Consider the following 22,061-nt stretch of genomic DNA (forward strand, 5'->3'; position numbering starts at 1 on the left):
TCCAGGGATCCAACCCAGGTCTCCCGCATGGCAGGTGGATTCTTTACCCTCTGAACCAACTTGGCTTCTGTGGTAGCTCAGTTGGAGACCATATTTAGGATACCAAATACCAACCAAATAACATCTAAAGGCAGCTTCTAGAGAATAAAGATTTTAAGATGAGTAATCCCCAAGGCCCCTGAAAATTAATTATCAGTTGCTTTTCTATAGTATCATAAAACGTAAGTAGGTATTTTTCTTTGGTGAGTAGAATGAAAAGTATGTGTATGTAGATAATAGGATTATTATAGTTGAGTCTTCCAGTCACATTGTTCTAAATCTTTCAAAATGAGTAGAGCTCAACTCTAACACAATTAGTAAGCAGATTGATTCTCTACTTGTGGCTCGGTGTGTTCTTCCACATGCGAAATGCTCAACTCTTTTTTGATAGCCATTTTCCTTAACCTGTTTTTTTTAATAAAATGATGTAATACATCATTCAAGAAGAAAAATTGCCAGTATTTTTCTGTACTAGAGATCAGAAGGTAAAGAGTTACTCATCAGCTTTAATTAAAATCTTAGAGATATGATCTAGTGTTTTTTTGTTTTTTTGTAATTCTGCCAGAAGGCACGTTCATTGCAGATAAAAATATAACCATTCTAAACTTGAATCTAGAAACATTAGGGTGGTAAATAAGTACACTAAAGTACTGATTTTAGCAATCCTCTTTTAAAACCTGTCACTTACTTGAATTGGGACTCAAACCTGATGGTTTTGACCAGAGTATTGTCATTGTGATTTATTTCTGTAGACATTCAGTAGATTTTCAGGGACACCTAAATTTTTTTAAAAATTTGCATTTAATGCTTTTGTAAAGTTACAGAGAATGCTGTATGTGCTTTTCTTGGAGTTGGGGCGGGGGGATTGGGAATAGGATCTAGGGATCTCCTGAATGTGTACCTGTAAAGTAGTGTTGGAATTTCTCTTCAGTTGTGTTGTTGCTGGGAGATGATACATTGCTGAACATGTGATCTTCGTTTATATGCCTTTGAGTTAGACCAAGGTGAGTTCCACAGAAACCACATTGTAGTCCACCTGACGTTTACAAAGCAGCTGTATGTTCTTTGCAGTGGTCCTTTCCCAACACATAAGGGATATTCTTGAATTGTACTTCTCTGCCTTTGCGTGCAATATAATTTTTGTCTTCTTATATAATAATCACAGTGAATCATTATGGAAATGGTCGCTTTAGCTTTAATTTTACTTAAACTTTAATAAATTAATCTTTAAAAAGTAATCATTTATAGATTTTCTACAAATCTGGAATTATCCAAAACCCCTATCAGATTTATATCAACTGAAATTGTATATCTTATTTATGAAGCCATGTTTCTCTTTCAAAGCCCCTCACCTGTATGGCTGGCATATTAGAGGTTTTTTTTTAAGTCATTGTCTTTGGAGTCATTAGACCTTGATTCAAGTTACATCCCTTCCTTAGAAAAATTGTAATATTAAGAAAGTTATCCACTATAATCACTGTAATCCTTTTTCTCATCTGTAAAATGGAGATTCTAAAAATATATCCTTCACATGGATGTTGAAAAGATTAAACAATAGAATTTTTGTGAAGACTTATTAAACTCTAAAGTGTTATTATTTGTACATATATTAATGTAAAGCGGACTTCCCTGGTGGCTAAGATGGTAAAGTGTCTGCCTACAATGCGGGAGACCCAGGTTTAATCCCTGGGTTGGGAAGATCCTCTGGAGAGGGAAATGGCAACCCACTCCAGTACTCTTGCCTGGAAAATCCCATGGATGGAGGAGCATGGTAGGCTACAGTCCTTGTGGTCACAAAAAGTCAGACACGACTGAGTGACTTCACGTTTCACTTTAATGCAATGTGTGTATTAAATATTTGGTCTGTCCAAACAAAAATCATTTTGTTTTGAAAGACAAACATGGAAGAATACAAAATGTTTGCAAATATATTTGTGTGTGTGTATATATATATATATATATATACACACACACACACACACATATATATGTATATGTATATACATATATGTATGTATTGCCTGTAAGGAAGTTAATTATATTTGCCAAATAACTTGGTCTCAAAAAATATAGACGTCTCAGTCCTTAACTGGACAGGGTTTTAAAGGATTCAAACATTCTTCCATCCGTGTCTTCTTTTTTGCCTCAGGTTTAAAGATATCACAAGTGATCACAATAAATATTTTTCCCTATCAACTCTGTGAAAATGTAGTAATAGCCCTGTTCTAATTGTTGCAACACACTTCCCTAAAGTACAACTGTTAATATCTGTTAACATATTAAAAGAAGTAAAAGTAAAACAATCATGACTTCACAAGTCGATGTTAAAAACAAAACCTTTCTTTTCTCTGTGTGGGTTTATAGGCAGGCTTCACTCCTGCAGTTTTCTGTGGGAACATTGGTATTAACACTAAACCATTGTTTCCTCCTTGTGATCATCCTTTAAGTAGCTGGTCAGTATTTTGTTAATTCACAGCAGTAGTAAATAGATTCTTTGTCAGTTGTCAAGATACATTTAAAATAATAGTTTGTGTAAAGCATACTTTTTTATTACAGACAGTAATTGTCTGTTTCACTTTTGCTTTATGTAAAAAATAAATTCTATCATAAATTATGAAGATAAATACCTCTACAGACTTTTTAGAAGACAGGTTTTAATTTAGATGTCGTCTTTGAAGCAAATGTTCTTTTCTTCTGGAAAGCTCAAGAAGAAACCATTTAGAGTTTTGAATACAAGCTTTTTTTGCATCATTGATGCATTTAAGACATATCCATATCTCCCCTTCCTGTATTCCTTCACTAGATTAACAAACATTAACAAAAGCAAAGAGCCCAAAACCAAACCAAACAAACAAAAAAACCCTGATAACTAAGGAAAGGTATGGTTATTTATTTTTTCTACATCCCATCCAGTTGCAAGAGCTGCTTCAAATGCAGTTCAGCAAGTGACTAATTCCAATGGGGAATCTTGGCTGTTTTAGCAATTTTCCATGGAATTAGGATTTCTTTTTGTTATTTCCCCATTATAGTAAAAATCTTTGGAAATGTTAAATATGCTCTTGGAATATGCGTTTTTAATTCATTTCCTTTGTTTTCATAGTTTTTCTAGTTCCTAAAAAAGACCTGACAACAAAGCACCATGTATGTGCTGTTTCTCTAGTTTCTGTTAAACTTAGGGACTTGTATATTTAGCACACGTTGTATTTCTATGTACAGAATACAGTATCATAAAGTTTTCTGAAATATGTTTAGGAATTGGCTTCTTTTTATGTATTCCGTTATGACATCTATTTTTAATTATTTTCCTCTGCACAGCTTCAAGTAAGATTTGAAACAGAGTCATCCAAAGATAACAGGGTCATTTACTCACATAAAATTCTCCTTTGCTCCCTCTTCTTCCACACTGAACTGTAATTTTTCTGGGAATGTTTTCTTTGGCCACCTAAGGGGAGAGGGTGGAGGAATACAAAATCTGTCTGTCTGGACCAAGTAGAAACTAGCAATATTCTGATCTAAATTTATTGTTATTTCCAATAAGAATATTTGAAAGTCTCTGACTGGAATCACAAAGTATAGTTCTTTTTCTATTTTTATAAGATTCCCTCATCTCTTACTTACCACCCTCCCCCACCATATACTAGTTCCAAATTGATTTTATAAATAGAAAAGAACACTTAATGACTGGAATTTTTGTTATTGGCAAATATTAAACTACTATGTTAATCCTTCCCTAATCATGATCAGACTCTTCTTTCAGATTTAACTTATTTCATTTAATTTCATTTTAGTTTTATTACCTTTTTGACTATGTACCTAGAATCCTTCATGTATGCACAGACCATTCTGGCAAATACTAATCCATTCGTTTCAGTTTGTTAAGCTGAAAAAATGGTCTTCTTCACTTTAAAATATATTAAGCTTGAGGCCTGTCTCCATCCTGTAGTGAGTTCATACTGAATCATTAAGTTAACCTGCATTTCTGTTTTTCACGTTCCTCCACCTCCGCTCAGACCAGCCACGGTCAAGGAGGGCAAGGGAGTTGGGTTCAGGAAGCTCAAGGCCTTGTAGACTCCAACATGAGGAAAAGACTGTGAAGCACAGGAGGGAGAGACCCAGACATCCACAGGAGAACTTGGGAGAACCGGAAGAGCATTGTGCATCAGAGAAACCTCCGTCATCTTCTAGCTCGGGTCAAGTGAGGGACGATCCCCAAGGTAACACTGAGCCTGAAAGAAAACGCTGTGGCCACGAGAGGCTCCGGAGACCTCCCCTCCCCAAGATCAGCGGTGAGGTGCTTCTGAGCACCGAATCGGATGACTGGGAGGCTCACTCTAGCCATCGAACTCGGAAGTGGGAAAAACAGTTCAGACAGCAAGACCAGCTCTCTCCCAAAACCTCACGGAAAGCGGGGCTTCCCTGCAAGGAAGCCGTTTATAGGTGGGACCATGGGCAAGGTGAGCACAGAGAGAGGAATCGCAGGCCCCGGACTCCTCCCTTCTCAGAGAGTGAGGAGCAGCTCCCACTCCGTGACACAGGTAATGAAGGCCAGCCTGGTCGGAAGTGCTGCTACTGTGTATATACATACAAACAAATGTATCTGTTAAGCACTGTAGACATGTCCTTTCTCTCTGGTTTATGCTTATGGCTTTGAAATAAATCCTGGACCGGGTATTATAAAAGGTATTTACTTAATCTCAAATCTCAAGAAGGAGAATATCTGTACCTTTTCCCTTCTGCCTTCTGCTTTCTAAGAGAATACACACTCCTTGCAAGGTTCTTCCAGCCCCACAGTTGCAGTGGAGGTACTCGTCCCAGGTACAATTTTTAATCTGCCAAGACCTTACATCAGAGATTCTGATACTAAAGCAGTGCTACTGAGTTTCTGATTTTGATTCCATGAACCCAGAAGGTCTAATGACACCACCTTCATAATATTTGCCTCCAAAGAAGACCTTCAGGGCTGGAAGTACTGGATTTTCTTCACCTCATCTTTCTCAGTTGTGAAGTGAGAGATGAGACAGGTGGTCTCTTAAGATAGTGTTTTCAAATAGTGAGCCTCTAGTTTGTTTTCATCAGAATCAGCTGGGCTATTTCCTAAAAATGCAGATTTCTGGATCTTACATGTGTTATCAATCCCTGGAGTGCAGCCTGGCAACTTGGGCTTGTTTTACCAGGAGGTGATTCTTATGTTCTTAAAGTTTGAAAACAGTTGTTTTGAGTTCCTTCCTGTGCTTTAACCAGCTTCAGCTCTACAGTTGGTGCTCTGAAGCACCAGTGTCAGGTAAGTTCTTGGTACTTACTTAGAAATGAGGTGAATGAGCCTCCCATTTCTGGCATCCCTGAGGCCCTACTCTGAAGTCCGTCACTGACACGATAATGTTCTCTCCATGCTTTTCTGGAAACTGCCACTGTGATGTTTTTCCATATGGCTGTACCACTACGAGTTGTAGCACTGGCTGTCTGATGTTTCAATTAGACTGTACTCATCTCCCTAGTTTTCTTTTGCTCTTATGGAATGTTTACAGAGACTCGGGTTATTGGGGGGAAAATACCAAGGAGGCGACTCTTCTTACTTCCTTCTATTTACTGTTGCCCCGCCAACCTCTGCTTCTGGTTTGGAGAGTGGTTTCTAGGTTGCAGGTTCATGTTGATTCTTTTGGTTCCCCCTATCATTTTATCTCTTCCTGCATGTTAGTCCTTTAAGTTTTTAAAGGACTTGGTGATAAAGAAAATGAAAATCCAGTTCAGCAAGTATCTATATGCCGCAAATCTTGCCTCAGGCTTTATGTTTAGGGGTAGATGCTTGGATCTGAGCCTCAAACAGTTCATGAGTCAAGCCGCAAAGGTGGATATGTAAACAAGCAATTGCAAATTCGGTATACTGTGAACAAAGAGCTCTGGGGCAATAGAGGAGGAAGTGATAAAATCTACCTGGAGTATGTTTTGTAAGTTACTTTATATCAGATTTAGAAAGACGTTGGAGTCCAAAAAGTCTCAGGGAGGAAGGCTGATTTCATCGACCTCTGTGTTTCTGAGTTTGTGCCTCCAACCCGCTAAGTGTGCTCTGAGGGCTGGTTAACCTCTATGGCTTTTTTAGTATGCTCAAGGGTATTTTAAACAGACTCAGAAAGGGTGGAAATAATATGAAAGAAACTCAGTGACTCACAAACCCTACTACTGGAGTTGTAGGCAAACGTTTTGTTCCTGTTATTTTAATAGCATAAGAGTTTTAAAACCAGTGTGACTAGGCAGTTACTCAAATGGCAACAACATAGCTGCTAGCATCTGTCATCTCATTTTCAGCTGACTTTGCAGATTTCACCTACAAAGACTTTGTTGGCATTTGATTTTGTGATCCACCCACCACCCTAGAATAGGTCAGAAGATTACATTAAAGTATAATTATGTACTGGTGTCTATTCTTGCTGTTGTAAAAGTTCTTAAAGTTGTTAGCATAGGCCAAAGTTTTGTTTAACCTAAAAATGAAAAAACCAGCAGGACAACAGAGAGCTAATTCTAAGAGCACTGGTTTGTGGTACGATCCATTGAAAAAGGAACACAGAATAAAACTGCTAAATTAAATATATGATTGGCTAATTTTCTAAAGAGCAGTAAATCCATATTACCTTTGAGGGTAACATCACTATTGGGCTATTAGATTGAAACAGCTTATTAATTTTCTGCAGTTTAACTTCCAGCCTCTCAGAGCCATTAAACACCATTCTATGATATTTCCCAAGGCTGGCTTTTTACAAAATATGCATGAATGGTATCAGGATCCATGTATCACCATATTAGCTTATTCCATAGTTTGAGATAAGTTTATCTTGAATACCAGTACTTTTAGCAGTTTTATTTTATCAAAATTTCTTTAAAGGTAAGCTTTGTTTGTTTATTGAGGGAGGTTCTTGTTTTCTCAAACTGGAGAATGTTGAACAGAAAAAGATAAGCAAGAATTTGATTAAAAAGTGATTGTGGAACTGTTGAAAATATGGCTTACCTGGTTTTTTGAAACCTGGTTTCCAGATTATGTTTAGGTTACCAAAATGAAGACCGCCATTTTCTTAATTTCTTTGAATTAACTATATTTAATAACATTTTGAAGCATCTCTATTTTCCGTAATGACAGGCTTACAGTGTACTATCTGGAACTCCTTCTTAGGTACTTAGAAAAGCTCTTTTCACCTTTGGTATGAAATATGCTGCAGTTAGTCAGCAGTCTTGTCAGTCTAGAAATCTAGTATTCCAGGCTGTAGAAATTTTCTACTTAATGAAGTCTACAAGTTCCAAACAAAGAGTTCAAATAAACTCTTCTCTCTCCCTCTAAATATTTAACCTAGGGAGAAATTACCTCAAAATTTAACAATTTTTATTTTTATTGGGGTATAGTTGACATATAACATATAAGTTTCAAGTGTATATTTGTATTTATTGCAAAACGATCACCAGAATAAGTCTAGTTAACATCATCCCCATACTTAATTACAATTTTTTTCTTGTGATAAGAACTTTAAAGATGTATTCTCTTAGCAACCTTTAGCTGTACAGTATAATACAGTCTCCATACTGTACATTATATCCCCATGACTTATTTATTTTATAACCAGAAGTTTGTATTTTATGATTTTCTGTACCCATTTTGCCCATCCTCCAATCCCTCCTCTGACAATCACACATCTGTTCTCTGTATCTTTGGGCTCAGGATTTTTTGTTTTGTTGTTTTGTTTTAGATTCCACATATAAGTGAAATTATATATTATTTACCTTTCTCTTTATAGTCCAGCTCTCATCCATACATGACTACTGGAAAAACCAAAGCTTTGACCACACGCACCTTTGTTGGCAAAGTGATGTCTCTGCTTTTTCATATGCTGTCTAAGTTGGTCATAACTTTTCTTCCAAGGACCAAGCGTCTTTTAATTTCATGGCTGAAGTCACCAACTGCAGTGATTTTGGAGCCCCAAGAAAAGAAAGTCTGTCACTGTTCCCATTGTTTCCCCATCTATTTGCCATGAAGGGATGGGACCAGAGGCCATGATCTTAATTTGATCAGATGTTGAGTTTTAAGCCAACATTTTCACTCTCCTTTTTCACTTTAATCGAGAGACTCTCTATTTCATCTTCACTTTCTGCCATAAGGGTGGTGTCATCTGTATATCTGAGGTTATTGATATTTCTCGTGGCAATCTTGATTCCAACTTGTGCTTACCTAGTCCAGCATTTCTCATGATGTATTCTGCACATAAGTTAAATAAGCAGGGTGACAATATACAGCCTTGATGTATTTGGAACCAGTCTGTTTTTCCAAGAGAGTTGGACTATAAAGAAAGCTGAGGGCCAAAGAATTGATGCTTTTGAACTGTGGTGTCGGAGAAGATTCTTGAGAGTCTCTTGTACTGCAAGGAGATCCAACCAGTCCATCCTAAAGGAAATCAGTCCTGAATATTGGAAGGATTGATGCTCAAGCTGAAACTCCAATACTTTGGTCACCTGATGCAAAGAACTGACTCATTTGAAAAGACCCTGATGCTGGGAAATATTGAAGGTGGGAGGAGAAGGGGATGACAGAGGATGAGATGGTTGGATGGCATCATCGTTTCAATGGACATGAGTTTGAGTAAGCTCCAGGAGTTGGTGATGGACAGGGAAGCATAGTGCAGTCCATGGGGTTGCAAAGAGTCAGACATGACTGAGCGACTGAACTGAACCTTTCTCTTTCTTACCTTACCTACCAAGATGCCTTCAGGGTCCATTCCTGTTTTTGTAAATGGCAAGATTTAATTTTTTTTAATGACTGAATAATATTCCTCTGTGTGTGTATGTGTGTGTATAAATCTCACATTTTCTTTATCCATTTATCCATCAATGGGCACTTAGGTTGTTTCATGTCTTGGCTATTGTAAATAATAATACAGTGAACACAGGGTGTACATATCTTTGAGTTTGTATTTTCATTTCCTTCAGATAAATTCCAAAAATAGAATTACTAGATTGTATGGTGGTTCTAATTTTTTTTAAAAAAAATTTTTGAGAGACTTTTATACTGTTTTTCATAGTGGCTACACCAACTTACATTCTCACCAAGAGTGCACAAGGGTTTTCTTTTCTTCACATCCTTGCCAGCACTTGTTGCCTCTTGTCTTTTTGATAATAGTTATTCTAAAAGTGTGCCCTATGATACCTCATTGTGGCTTTGATTTGCATTTCCCTGATGATCAGTGATGTTCAGCACCTTTTCGTACCTGCTGGCCATCTGTATGTCTCCTTTGAAAAAATGTCTGTTCAGAGCCTCTGCCTATTTTTTAATCAGATTGTGTTTCTGCTATTGAGTTGTATGAGTTATTTATGCATTTTGGGTATTAACCCCTTGTCAAATATGTGATTAGTGAATATTTTCTCCCATTCTTTTTTTCTCCCATGCCTTTTTGTTTTGTTGAGCTTCCTTTGCTATGAAGAAGTTTTTTAGTTGGATGTAGTCCCACCTGCTCTTTTTACTTTTGTTTCATTTGATTTTGGTGTTGAATCCAAAAAATCATCTCTAAGATAACGTCAAGAAGCTTACTGCCTGTGTTTTCATCTAGGAGTTTTATTGTTTTGGGTCTTATGTTCAAGTATTTAATCCATTTTGAGTTAATTTTTGTGTATGGTGTAGGTAGATGGTCAAGTTTCATTCTTTTGAATATGGCTGTCCAGGTTTTGTAGCGGTATTTACTGAAGAGACTGTCCTTTCTCCATTGTGTATTCTTGTCTTCTTTGCCATAAATTAATTGACCATATATGCATCTAGGTTCTCTGTTTTGCTCCATTGATCTGTGTGTCATTCTCTCTCTCTCTTTTTTTTTTTTTTTTATTTTTGGCTGCACAACTTGCAGGATCTTAGTTCCCCAAGCAGGGATTGAACCCACACTCTCAGCAGTGAAAGCTCGGTGTTCTAACTACTGGACCCCCACAGAATTCCCATGTGTCATTCTCTTTATAGCTGCCAGGAAGTCATAAACTTAACACCCTTTCAAATCAATTAAAACTCTTCATTTTACCATTGCATTTGAATGCCTTCCAAACATCCTTGAGTGATAGTAAAGCAAAATATTTTCTTAGTTAATTGTATGGTATAGAGTAGGCGGCACAGCCATAGAGAAAGTTTAGTTCTCGAAATCTGAGTGCATTTCCACTGTATTTCTTCACTAGATGGATTACTTGAAGGAACAGGGTGTGCTCTCCCCTGTTGTCCTCATCTAAGCTTTGGACTGCTCATGGAAGTGTCATTTCCCTGTAGATGGGCATGAAGTGAAATTGTTAGTCACTCAGTAGTATCCGACTCTTTGCGACCTTATAGATTGTGGCCCACCAGGCTCCTCTGTCTGTGGAATTCCCCAGGCAAGAATACTGGAGTGGATTGCCATTCTTTTTTCCAGGGGATCTTCCCTACCCAGGGATCGAACCTAAGTCTCCTGAGTTGCAGGCAGATTCTTTACCGTCTGAGACACCAGGGGGCTCTGTAGATGGGCATATGGTACAGAAATCCATCTTGTCCATTGATTTTTCCCAATGCTTATCTAGTTCTATTTATTTTTCCCTAAAATCTTCCCTTTTAGTTACAACCAAGCTAATCATAACTCAAGGAGGTTTATCTACTCTTGGGAGTGAGTATGCCACTGTTTCCTGATTGTTTCCAACAACTTGGAAATCTGCATTAAAACTAGCCCAGCCAGCATAAGATCTGGAAGCTCTAAAGATGATGTGAAGTTGAGTAGTTTCCATATTTTGTGTTAGCTGGTGCTAATCAAGCCTAACCTAAGAAACCCAGGTTCACTAGTCTTCACTTGTGGTAAGGCAGATGAGCCTGTGGCTTTTGGTTTTACCACAGTGCTGGATTTAAAGCTCTATAAGAGGCTGCACCAGATAAGTAAACTCTTCATTTGCCCAGAATTTAGTTGTATTTTTTTCCTTTACATTTTCCTCTTTTATTTAAAGCAAGTGAATCATAAAGTAAGGCATTTTGATAAAAATTATGTTCATGTACAGTTAATTTGATGGACATAATACACTAGTAGTTCCAGAGGTGATACAACCAGTCCATCCTAAAGGAGACCAGTCTGGGTGTTCATTGGAAGGACTGATGCTGAAGCTGAAACTCCAATACTTTGGTCACCTCATGCGAGGAGTTGACTCATTGGAAAAGACCCTGATGCTGGGAGGGATTGGGGGCAGGAGAAGAAAGTGATGACAGAGGATGAGATGGCTGGATGGCATCACCAACTTGATGCACATGAGTTTGGGTGAACTCTGGGAGTTGTTGATGGACAGGGAGGCCAGGCTTGCTGCAGTTCATAGGGTCACAAAGAGTCGGACACGACTGAGCGACTGAACTGAACTGAACAAAAGCCAGATCTCACCCACACTACATGTATTAGAATCTCAGGGGTTTGGGTTAAAAATGTTCACGTGTATTTAAAGTATTCCAAGTGATTCTGATGTATAGACATGATTGAGAACCACTAATATAAAGAAATAGACAACTAGGAGTAAATTACTTTTCCTCCCTTCAGTGACACAGTTACTGAAAGTCACTGTTCCAGATGGTTAATCTTGTTCACTGCATAAAACATTTTTATTATTTTTGAAAATAATATATTGTTGAATACATTGTTGAAAAATTGTAATTTATAAAGGATAACAAGAGGGCAATACACACAATTTTGGAATAACCATTAGCATTCACCACCTAAGAGTTATAAAAGGAATATATGCTGCCCTAGTGGCTCAGATGGTAAAGAATCTGCCTGCAATGATTCTTTATGATTCTTTCATGTAGGAAACTTGGATTTGATCTCTGGGTCAGGGAAGACACCCTGGAGAAGGGAATGGCAACCTACTTACCAGTACTCTTGACTGGAGAATCTCCTAGACAGAGGAGCCTGTTGGGCTACAGTCCATGGGGTCACAAAGAGTTGGACATGACCGAGTGACTAACACACATAACATTTCAAAGTAAAAAGTCAAAGATCCCTACTAGTCTCCATGTTCCTTTCTCCTCAGAGCAAATAAAACTCTCAAGGTCATGTGCTCTCTGACATTTCACTTAAGTTATATCCTCCTTAAAATTTAAGAACATTAAACTGATCAGAGCGCTGAGAGAGATCTAAAGCAAGTGAATTTGGAGACCATCAGAGCAAAACCCAGGGCACGGCCACAGAACTCCCAGGCGATGCTGTTTCTGTTCCCTCTGAAGTAAGGTGTGCAAGGCTGAGGCAGAAAAATGCAAAGCCTCTCAGCTCTTCCAGCCTTGACAACTTAGTCTCTTCAGAATTCCAACTAACTTTCTTTTCTCTAAATTCTTTTTATTTCAGGGACTTAATCTTTTTTCACTTCCTGTTTTACAAAACCTTCACTTACAGTTCTTTGTACGGTTTACTTCTGTTGGAGAAACCAAGAGGCAGTTTTTACCCGGCAGGTTTGGGCGGGTAACTGTGTTTAAATGTGTGGATTACCTGTATCTCCTCTCCCATGCCTAGGGGAAACAGTCATTTCCATCACACCCTACACTGAATTTTAGAGTCGATGCAGTATTGTCACAGTTAGATACTGAAGACAAACTTCCTTTTCTTAAGTGTTGCAGCTTCTCATGAAATTACTCAATAGCCTTATTGCACTGACTTTTTTCTAGGAATGAAGCCCAGAGTGATGAAAGAAGCAGTTTCTACGCCATCACGAGTGACCCACAGAGATCAGGAATGGTATGATGCTGAAATTGCCAGAAAACTTCAAGAAGAAGAAATTTTGGTGAGCAGAATTTAACACAAGATTTTAGGTGAATCAGGTTTTTTTGTGAATTAAATCAACCTTGACATTTACATAATAGGTGTTTTAGTCCTTTCTGTTGAGAAACTGATACGTTTTTTTTATGGATGCAAAAACCAAAACAACAGGAATAAAGTGTCCAGTTTAATTCATTGAGTAAGCAGTCAGTTCAGTTCAGTCCATTTGCTCAGTCGTGTCTGACTTTTTGTGACCCCGTAGACTGCAGCACGCCAGGCCTCCCTGTCTATCACCAATTCCCAGAGCTTACTCAAACTCATGTCAATTGAGTTGGTGATGCCATCCAACAATCTTGTCCTCTGTTGTCCTCAGGGTTGTTTCAAATGAGTCAGTTCTTCAATCAGGTGGCCAAAGTATTGGAGTTTCAGCTTCAACATCAGTCCTTCCAATGAATATTCAGGACTGATTTCCTTTAGGATGGACTGGTTGGATCTCCTTGCAGTCCAAGGAACTCTCAAGAGTCTTCTCCAACACCACAGTTCAAAAGCATCAGTTCTTCAGTGCTCAGCTTTCTTTATAACCCAAATTTCACATCCATACATGACTACTGGAAAGACCATAGCTTTGACTAGATGGACCTTTGCTGGCAAAGGGATGTCTCTGCTTTATAATATGCTGTCTAGGTTGGTCATAACTTTCCTTGCAATGAGTAAGCATCTTTTAATTTCATGGCTGCAGTCGCCATCTGCAGTGATTTTGGAGCCCAAAATGGTAAAGTCTGACACTGTTTCCACTGTTTCCCCATCTATTTCCCATGAAGTGATGGGACCGGATGTCATGATCTTAGTTTTCTGAAAGTTGAGCTTTAAGCCAACTTTTTCACTCTCCTCTTTCACTTTCATCAAGAGCCTTTTTACAGTTCCTCTTCACTTTCTGCCATAAGGGTGGTGTCATCTGCATATCTGAAGTTACTGCTGTTTCTCCTAGCATTTTGATTCCAGCTTGTGCTTCCTCCAGCCCAGAATTTCTCATGATGTACTCTGCATATTAGTTAAATAAGCAGGGTGACAATATATAGCCTTGATGTACTCCTTTTCCTATTTGGAACCAGTCTGTTGTTCTAAGTCCAGTTCTAACTGTTGTGGCCTGACCTGCATAGGTTTCTCAAGAGGCAAGTCAGGTGGTCTAGTATTCCCATCTCTTTCACAGTTTTCCACAGTTTATTGTGATCCACACAGTCAAAGGCTTAGACATAGTCAATAAAGCAGAAATAGATGTTTTCCTAGAACTCTCTTCCTTTTTTGATGATCCAGAGGATGTTGGCAATTTGCTCTCTGGTTCCTCTGCCTTTTCTAAAACCAGCTTGAACATCTGGAAGTTCACGGTTCACATATTGCTGAAGCCTGGCTTAGAGAATTTTGAACATTACTTTACTAGTGTGTGAGATGAGTGCAATTGTGTGGTAGTTTGAGCATTCTTTGGCATTGCCTTTCTTTGGGATTGGAATGAAAACAAACCTTTTCCAGTCCTGTGGCCACTGCTGAGGTTTCCAAATTTGCTGCATACTGAGTGCAGCACTTTCCCAGCATCATCTTTCAGGATTTGAAATAGCTCACCTGGAATTCCATCACCTCCACTAACTGTTTGTAGTGATGCTTTCTAAGGCCCACTTGACTTCACATTCCAGGATGTCTGGCTCTAGGTGAGTGATCACCCCGTCGTGATTAACTGGATCATGATGATCTTTTTTTGTACAGTTCTTCTTTGTATTCTTGCCACCTCTTCTTAATATCTTCTTCTTTTAGTTCCCTACCATTTCTGTCCTTTATTGTGCCCATCTTTGCATGAAATGTTCCCTTGGTATCTCTAATTTTCTTGAAGAGATCTCTAGTCTTTCCCATTCTATTGTTTTCCTCTATAACTTTACACTGATCACTGAGGAATGCTTTCTTATCTTTCCTTGCTATTCTTTGGAACTCTGCATTCAAATGGGTATATCTTTCCTTTTCTCCTTTGCTTTTCACTTCCCTTCTTTTCACAGCTATTTGTAAGGCCTTCTCAGACAGCCATTTTGCTTTTTTGCATTTCTTTTTCTTGGGGATGGTCTTGATCCCTGTCTCCTGTACAGTGTCACGAACCTCCGTCCATAGTGTATCAGGCACTCTATCAAATCTTTCAGAGATGGCAGTGGCAACCCACTCCAGTACTCTTGCCTGGAAAATCCCATGGACAGATGAATGTGGTAGGCTGCAGTCCATGGGGTCGCTAAGAGTCGGATACGACTGAGCGACTTCACTTTCACTTTTCACTTTTATGCATTGGAAAAAGAAATGGCAACCCACGCTAGTGTTTATGCCTGGAGAATTTCAGGGATGGCGGAGCCTGGTGGGCTGCCCTCTATGGGGTCGCACAGAGTCAGACACGACTGAAGCAACTTAGCCGCAGCATCTATCAGATCTAGTCCCTTAAATCTATTTCTCACTTCCACTGTATAATCATAAGGGATTTGATTTAGGTCATAGCTGAATGGCCTAGTGGTTTTCCCCACTTTCTTCAATTTAATTCAGAATTTGGCAATAAGGAGTTCATGATCTGAGCCACATTCAGCTCCTGGTCTTGTTTTTGCTGAATGTATAGAGCTTCTCCTTCTTTGGCTGCAAAGAATATAATTAATCATCAGGGTCTTTTCAAATGAGTCAGCTCTTCGCATCAGGTGGCCAAAGTTTTGGAGTTTCAGCTTCAACATCAGTCCTTCCAATGAATATTCAGACTGATTTCCTTTCGGGTGGACTTGTTGGAACTCCTTGTAGTCCAAGGGACTCTCAAGAGTCTTCTCCAACATCACAGTTCAAAAGCATCAATTGTTTGGCGCTCAGCTTTCTTTATAGACCAACTCTTACATCCATACATGACTACTGGAAAAACCATAGCCTTGACTAGACGAACCTTTGTTGGCAAAGTAATGTCTCTGTTTTTTAATATGCTGTCTAGCTTGGTCATGTAATTAGAGATACCAAGGGAACATTTCATGCAAAGATGGGCTCAATAAAGGACAGAAATGGTATGGACCTAACAGAAGCAGAAGATTATAAGAGGAGATGGCAAGAATACAAAGAAGAACTGTACAAAAAAGATCTTCATGACCAAGATAATCGCAGTGGTGTGATCACTCACCTAGAGCCAGACATCCTGGAATGTGAAGTCAAGTGGGCCTTAGAAAGCATCACTACAAACAAAGCTAGTGGAGGTTATGGAATTCCAGTTGAGCTATTTCAAATCCTGAAAGATGATGCTGTGAAAGTGCTACACTCATTATGCCAGCAAATTTGGAAACCTCAGCAGTGGCCACAGGACTGGAAAAGGTCCGTTTTCATTCCAATCCCAAAGAAAGGCAATGCCAAAGAATGCTCAAACTACCACACAGTTGCACTCATCTCACACACGAGTAATGTTCAAAATTCTCCAAGCCAGGCTTCAGCAATACGTGAACCGTGAACTTCCAGATGTTCAAGCTGGTTTTAGAAAAGGCAGAGGAACCAGAGAGCAAATTGCCAACATCCTCTGGATCATCAAAAAAGGAAGAGAGTTCTAGGAAAACATCTATTTCTGCTTTATTGACTATGTCTAAGCCTTTGACTGTGTGGATCACAATAAACGTGGAAAACTGTGAAAGAGATGGGAATACTAGACCACCTGACTTGCCTCTTGAGAAACCTATGCAGGTCAGGCCACAACAGTTAGAACTGGACTTAGAACAACAGACTGGTTCCAAATAGGAAAAGGAGTACATCAAGGCTGTATATTGTCCTCCTGTTTATTTAACTAATATGCAGAGTACATCATGAGAAATGGTTGGCTGGAAGAAGCACAAGCTGGAATCAAGATTGCCGGGAGAAATATCAATAACCTTAGGTATGCAGATGACACCACCCTTACGGCAGAAAGTGAAGAGGAACTGTAAAAAGCCTCTTGATGAAAGTGAAAGAGGAGAGTGAAAAAGTTGGCTTAAAGCTCAACATTCAGAAAACGAAGATCATCGCATCTGGTCCCATCACTTCATGGCAAATAGATGGGGAAACAGTGGAAACAGTGTCAGACTTTATCATTTTGGTCTCCAAAATCACTACAGATGGCGACTGCAGCCATGAAATTAAAAGACGCTTACTCCTTGGAAGAAAAGTTATGATCAACCTAGATAGCATATTGAAAAACAGAGACATTACTTTGCCAACAAAGGTCCGTCTAATCAAGGCTATGGTTTTTCCAGTAGTCATGTATGGATGTGAGAGTTGGACTGTGAAGAAAGCTGAGCGCCAAAGAATTGATGCTTTTGAACTGTGGTGTTGGAGAAGACTCTTGAGAGTCCCTTGGACTGCAAGGAGATCCAACCAGTCTATTCTGAAGGAGATCAGCCCTGGGTGTTCTTTGGAAGGACTGTTGCTAAAGCTGAAACTCCAGTACTTTGGCCACCTCATGCGAAGAGTTGACTCATTGGAAAAGACTCTGAAAAGAGGGATTGGGGGCAAGAGGAGAAGGGGAGGACAGAGGATGAGATGGCTGGATGGCATCACCGACTTGATGGACATGAGTTTAAGTGAACTCCAGGAGATGATGATGGACAGGGAGGCCTGGCGTGCTGCGATTCATGGGGTCACAAAGAGTCAGACACGACTGAGCAACTGAACTGAATTGAACTGCAGTTGGTCATAACTTTTCTTCCAACGAGTAAGCGTCTTTTTAATTTCATGGCCACATTTACCATCTGTAGTGATTTTGGAGCCCCAAAAAATTAAGTCTGCCACTGTTTGTACTGTTTCTCCATCTATTTGTCATGAAGTGATGGGACTGGATGCCATGGTTTGTTTTCTGAATGTTGAGCTCTAAGCCAACTTTTTCACTCTCCTCTTTATTATGCAGTGTATAATATGGTAAAAATAGACCCTGTTCTGGCTAATTAGTGCCAGGAGCAATATCAGTATCCTCAGATATGCAGATGAACTGACCTGAAAGACCTGTCCCACCAGATTTTCTGGAGCACAGAGTGCCTTACTCTACCCTGAGCTCCCTCAGGTTGTGTTGCAGGTCAGCAGCTGCCACGGTGCAGGGTTTAGTCTTTACAGGGGCAGATGGTGCATGCCCTATTTGTTCAGTCGTTGGCAACAATCTTGGCATGTTTCAGCTTGTAGTTGACTATATATATATATGTATAATGGAATACTGTTCAGCTATGAAAATGAGGAAATCCTTCTGTGCAACAGGCTCTGTGACTGAACTGAACTGGCTAATCAAAGTATACAAACTGATTGTCGTCTTCAGGGATGTTGATCACAATTAGTTTCAAATACCAGGGTTCTTTTTTTTTTGTTTTTTAATGTAAGCTTTTTTTCTTTCCAATGGCCAACTAGATTCCAGTTAAATTATACTTTTTTTGTATTTTCTGTACCATAGGCTACCCAGGTGGACATGAGAGCAGCTCAGGTTGCTCAGGATGAGGTGCGTGCATGTTAATTTGTTTAGCCATTATCCTTTGGAAATATCCCAGTAATTTTCTACTTACAGCTTTGCAATTTTTGTTTAGGAAATTGCTAGACTTCTAATGGCTGAAGAAAAGAAAGCTTACAAGAAAGCCAGGGAGCGGGAGAAATCATCTTTGGACAAAAGAAAGCATGACCCTGAGTGGAAGGTAGAGTCTGTTTGTTTTTAAAGAGAAATACAGGTAAAACTGTAATGGGGAGTCCTCTTCCAAGGTAAGCTCAAAGATATATTTAGGGCATATAAATTATCTGTCTCTCGTGTGAATCTGACTTATACACAATGGAGTATTACTCAGCAATTAAAAAGAATACATTTGAATCAGTTCTAATGAGGTGGATGAAACTGGAGCCTATTATACAGAGTGAAGTAAGCCAGAAGGAAAAACACCAATACAGTATACTAACGCATATATATGGAATTTAGAAAGATGGTAACAATAACCCAGTGAACGAGACAGCAAAAGAGACAGTGATGTATAGAACAGTCTTATGGACTCTGTGGGAGAGGGAGAGGGTGGGAAGATTTGGGAGAATGGCATTGAAACGTGTAAAATATCATGTATGAAACGAGATGCCAGTCCAGGTTCGATGCACAATACTGGACGCTTGGGGCTAGTGCACTGGGACGACCCAGAGGGATGGTATGGGGAGGGAGGAGGGAGGAGGGTTCAGGATGGGGAGCACATGTATACCTGTGGTGGATTCATTTTGATATTTGGCAAAACTAATAAAATTATGTAAAGTTTAAAAATTAAATAAAATTTAAAAAAAAAAGTTGTTTCACCATGAAAAATCATATTGAATTCTTGAAAGTAACTATGTAAAGAAGTTACTTATGAGGCTGAAAAACTCATTTCCTTCATTTTAAGACCTACCGAGAGGTAGGTGCCTATGGCCACAAGCAGACATAGTTTTTTCTGCTTGCCTTCTAGGAAAATACAGTGTTTTCCACATGCTCTTAAATTTCCACAGGGGCCTTTCCCTCTTCTTTGAACTTTTCTGTTTGCTTATATTGTCCTTCCTTCTTGATCCTATGCCAGCTGTCTCTCTTGCCTTTGGCATCACTTGATCCATGGCAGATGGACAGCCATTCTTATCACCAGCCATCATTGCTTATGAAACTATCTACTATGAGCTTCAATTGTTACTTCTTCTCGTTAATCATAAATAGTAGAGACAAAATAGTGACTGCTGTTCATTCTGACATAGTCTAATTATTGTATGTGGTGACTGCAAGTTTAGGTGAACAGATCTTATTCATTAGTTTCTTTGTGCAAAGCATGATTCTGGCCTTACTGGGAGAGACAAAGATAGATTTTCCTCAGAATAATGTATAATGTTGGGAAGAAGACAGACTATAGACAGCTAACAAATGTGAGGTCAAGCTGGCTGAAAAATGCATAATGGAAAAACAAAAGGAGCTGGAGTGATGATTTATACTGTAAAGGCTTTTAGGGAGGCAGTCTGTACTGGGCTGGAAGGATGCAACCAGGTGTGTATCCATGATATGGTTGAGTTTGCGCTCCATTCTTCTCCTCCCCGCTTCCCTCCCTCTCAAACAAAATCCTTCCTTGGGCCGCTGGTCCTGTCACAGTCTCGGCATATGTTTTGAGAAAAACGAAGAGAAAGTATTGTAATAGTATTTCTCTACTGTTGCCTATTGCTCAGTTGTGAATCCAAAAGCAAATGAAAATATTATTTCCACGTTGTCTATTTACCCTGTTCGTAATTCAGGATTTCTCCAAACAGACATATATCATTTTCATAGAAGGCTTCCCAAATGCTCTTGTTACTTAAATTAAGCTGCAAGTAATTGCCCAAGAGTTCCTCAAGTTCTTTGTTAACTCAGCTATGCTGGAAGTAGGTATTTTTAAAGATTACACATCAGGAAGGGAAGAGGAAGAAGGTCACATTTCTAGCAAGCATCAGGACTTCTGATATTTTTAGATTCTGTCAGTGGGGCTGGAGTTGTTTCTAGAAAAGTTGGCATGAATATGCCTTATTTCTGGGCTTGAAAGTTATCATCCCTAAGTCAGATGTTAAGAAACAAGTTTAATAGCATGAAGCTGGATTCCATAGACTCTGGGAGTCCTCCAGTTCTGTTACTGAACCAAACTTGGATCTGCTCGCTCTTGCACAGTAAAGCAAATCTACTGATATTCCGGGTTGTGGTGAAGGAAAGTGTAGCGTTTATTGTAAGGCTCCATACATGCAGTCAGTGACAGCTAGTACTCAAAAGGCCCGAACTCCCCGGTGGGTTTCAGGAAAGCATTTTTAAGAGATCTGGAGACTATGTGCTTGTGGTCATCAGGTAGTTCACGTCTTCCATTTGGTGGGGGTTTTCACATCTGTAAAACCACTTAGGAAGTGAGCACCGTATACTTTTATCTAAGTACTTCATAAAAGAGCTGAAGCAGAGGATATGGGGGAGGGGAAGGCTTGAGATTCATGCTCAGTTACAGTTCTTGTCAGCTGCCATGCAGCTGCCTTGTTACTAATGGGTGACCAAGCGCATCTCTGTGGTAGAGCCTGTTTGTGAGGGTTTAGTCCACTCATCTGGTTGTACTGATAACCTGTAACACTCTTTCATAACTACAATTTTCTGGTCTCTAAGTGACTGTTTAAAAATATTTTATGTTGCTAAGCTAGGCGTAAGTAACCTAAAATTATGAAAGGAGAGTTTGACATTATTTAGATAATCTATAAATCTAATCTTTCTCTGTTTGCTGTTTTCTGTGTGTGTGTGTGTGTGTTTTCTTTCCCCCTTAGCCCAAAACAGCTAAATCAGCCCACTCAAAGTCAAAAGAGAGTGATGAGCCTCACCGTTCTAAGAATGACAGACCAGCACGGTAAGATGACACCTGAAAAGGGGAGTGTGGATCTTGACCTTGGGGTGAGCAAGAGATATTGGCTGCCTGAAAAGAGTGTTTGTTCATTGGAGAGGAGATCCAGAAATCTGCAGTTGTGAGGTGGTATCAAGTCTTGCAGGATTATTTTTAAGCTTTGTTTTCTGTTTTAAATTGTGTTGAACAAGTCAAGTCAGGAAAATGGGGAATTTTACAGAAGCTGAGGTAAGGAGAGATGCACTTTTTTGTTAGGACCAGTTCTTATCTCTGGAGTCACTGAATTGACTGCCCTCAGCTAAGAAGGGATGAGATTTAACCATTTTCGTAAGTAAAATCTCAGGTTTTAAATGTTCACTGAGTTCCATGATCACACGGGTGTGTGCATGACATTTACACATGTCTAAATTCATTTCCATGTGAGTCTCAGTGTCCTAGGCAAATGCTCATTTCAGGCATTGCAGACTGTTCTTCATCCCACAACAACAGGTAGCTGTGGCTACAGCATATGTATACTTTCTAACTTCTCTCAGGCAGTCTGGGGTCATGGTTATGGAGGAACTGCTACTTTTCCACTGCAAATTGTCAACATTTAAGTCTTTGGGAAGCAACCTTTATTTTTTCTTTATTGCTTTCTGTTGCTTTTCAAGGGAAAACTGATGGGAAGAGGAAGAGCGAATGTTAAATACAAAAAGACAAAAGTAACACTAAATCTAACATTTGAAAACTCTAAATTATTGAAACTTTATACAGTATTTTGGTCCTGATTATTAATAATATATTTACTAATTATAAAGTATAAGTTTTATGACATTAAAAAATATACACTCTTGTTGTCACTCATTGCTCACGCTTTAACTACTAGACTTATTTCCTTAAATAGAGT

The 22,061-nt window shown here is 39.1% G+C and overlaps 1 protein-coding gene across 3 annotated transcripts in view; it reads left to right on the forward strand.

The window, feature by feature from the left end:
• CCDC50 (coiled-coil domain containing 50) overlaps window positions 1-22,061 on the forward strand; it is an 80,188-nt gene that overhangs the window by 51,802 nt on the left and 6,325 nt on the right. Inside the window, exons 6-10 of one of the 3 annotated variants that reach the window (XR_015133981.1) lie at window positions 4,050-4,574; window positions 12,707-12,850; window positions 18,247-18,291; window positions 18,377-18,481; window positions 21,102-21,181. Coding sequence is in view for 2 of the 3 variants with exons in the window: in XM_086319608.1 (XP_086175734.1) it covers window positions 4,050-4,574; window positions 12,707-12,822; window positions 18,247-18,291; window positions 18,377-18,481; window positions 21,102-21,181 (871 nt within the window). In the remaining variant the exon portion in view is untranslated. The remainder of the gene's footprint in view (window positions 1-4,049; window positions 4,575-12,706; window positions 12,851-18,246; window positions 18,292-18,376; window positions 18,482-21,101; window positions 21,182-22,061) is intronic. The other 2 variants (XM_086319608.1, XM_086319616.1) reach the window with 2 other exon arrangements.

The sequence above is a fragment of the Bos grunniens genome, chromosome 1, assembly GCF_055505025.1.
Source record: "Bos grunniens cultivar Pamir isolate PY7600 chromosome 1, Bosgru_T2T1.0, whole genome shotgun sequence".
Classification (NCBI taxonomy): domain Eukaryota; kingdom Metazoa; phylum Chordata; class Mammalia; order Artiodactyla; family Bovidae; genus Bos; species Bos grunniens.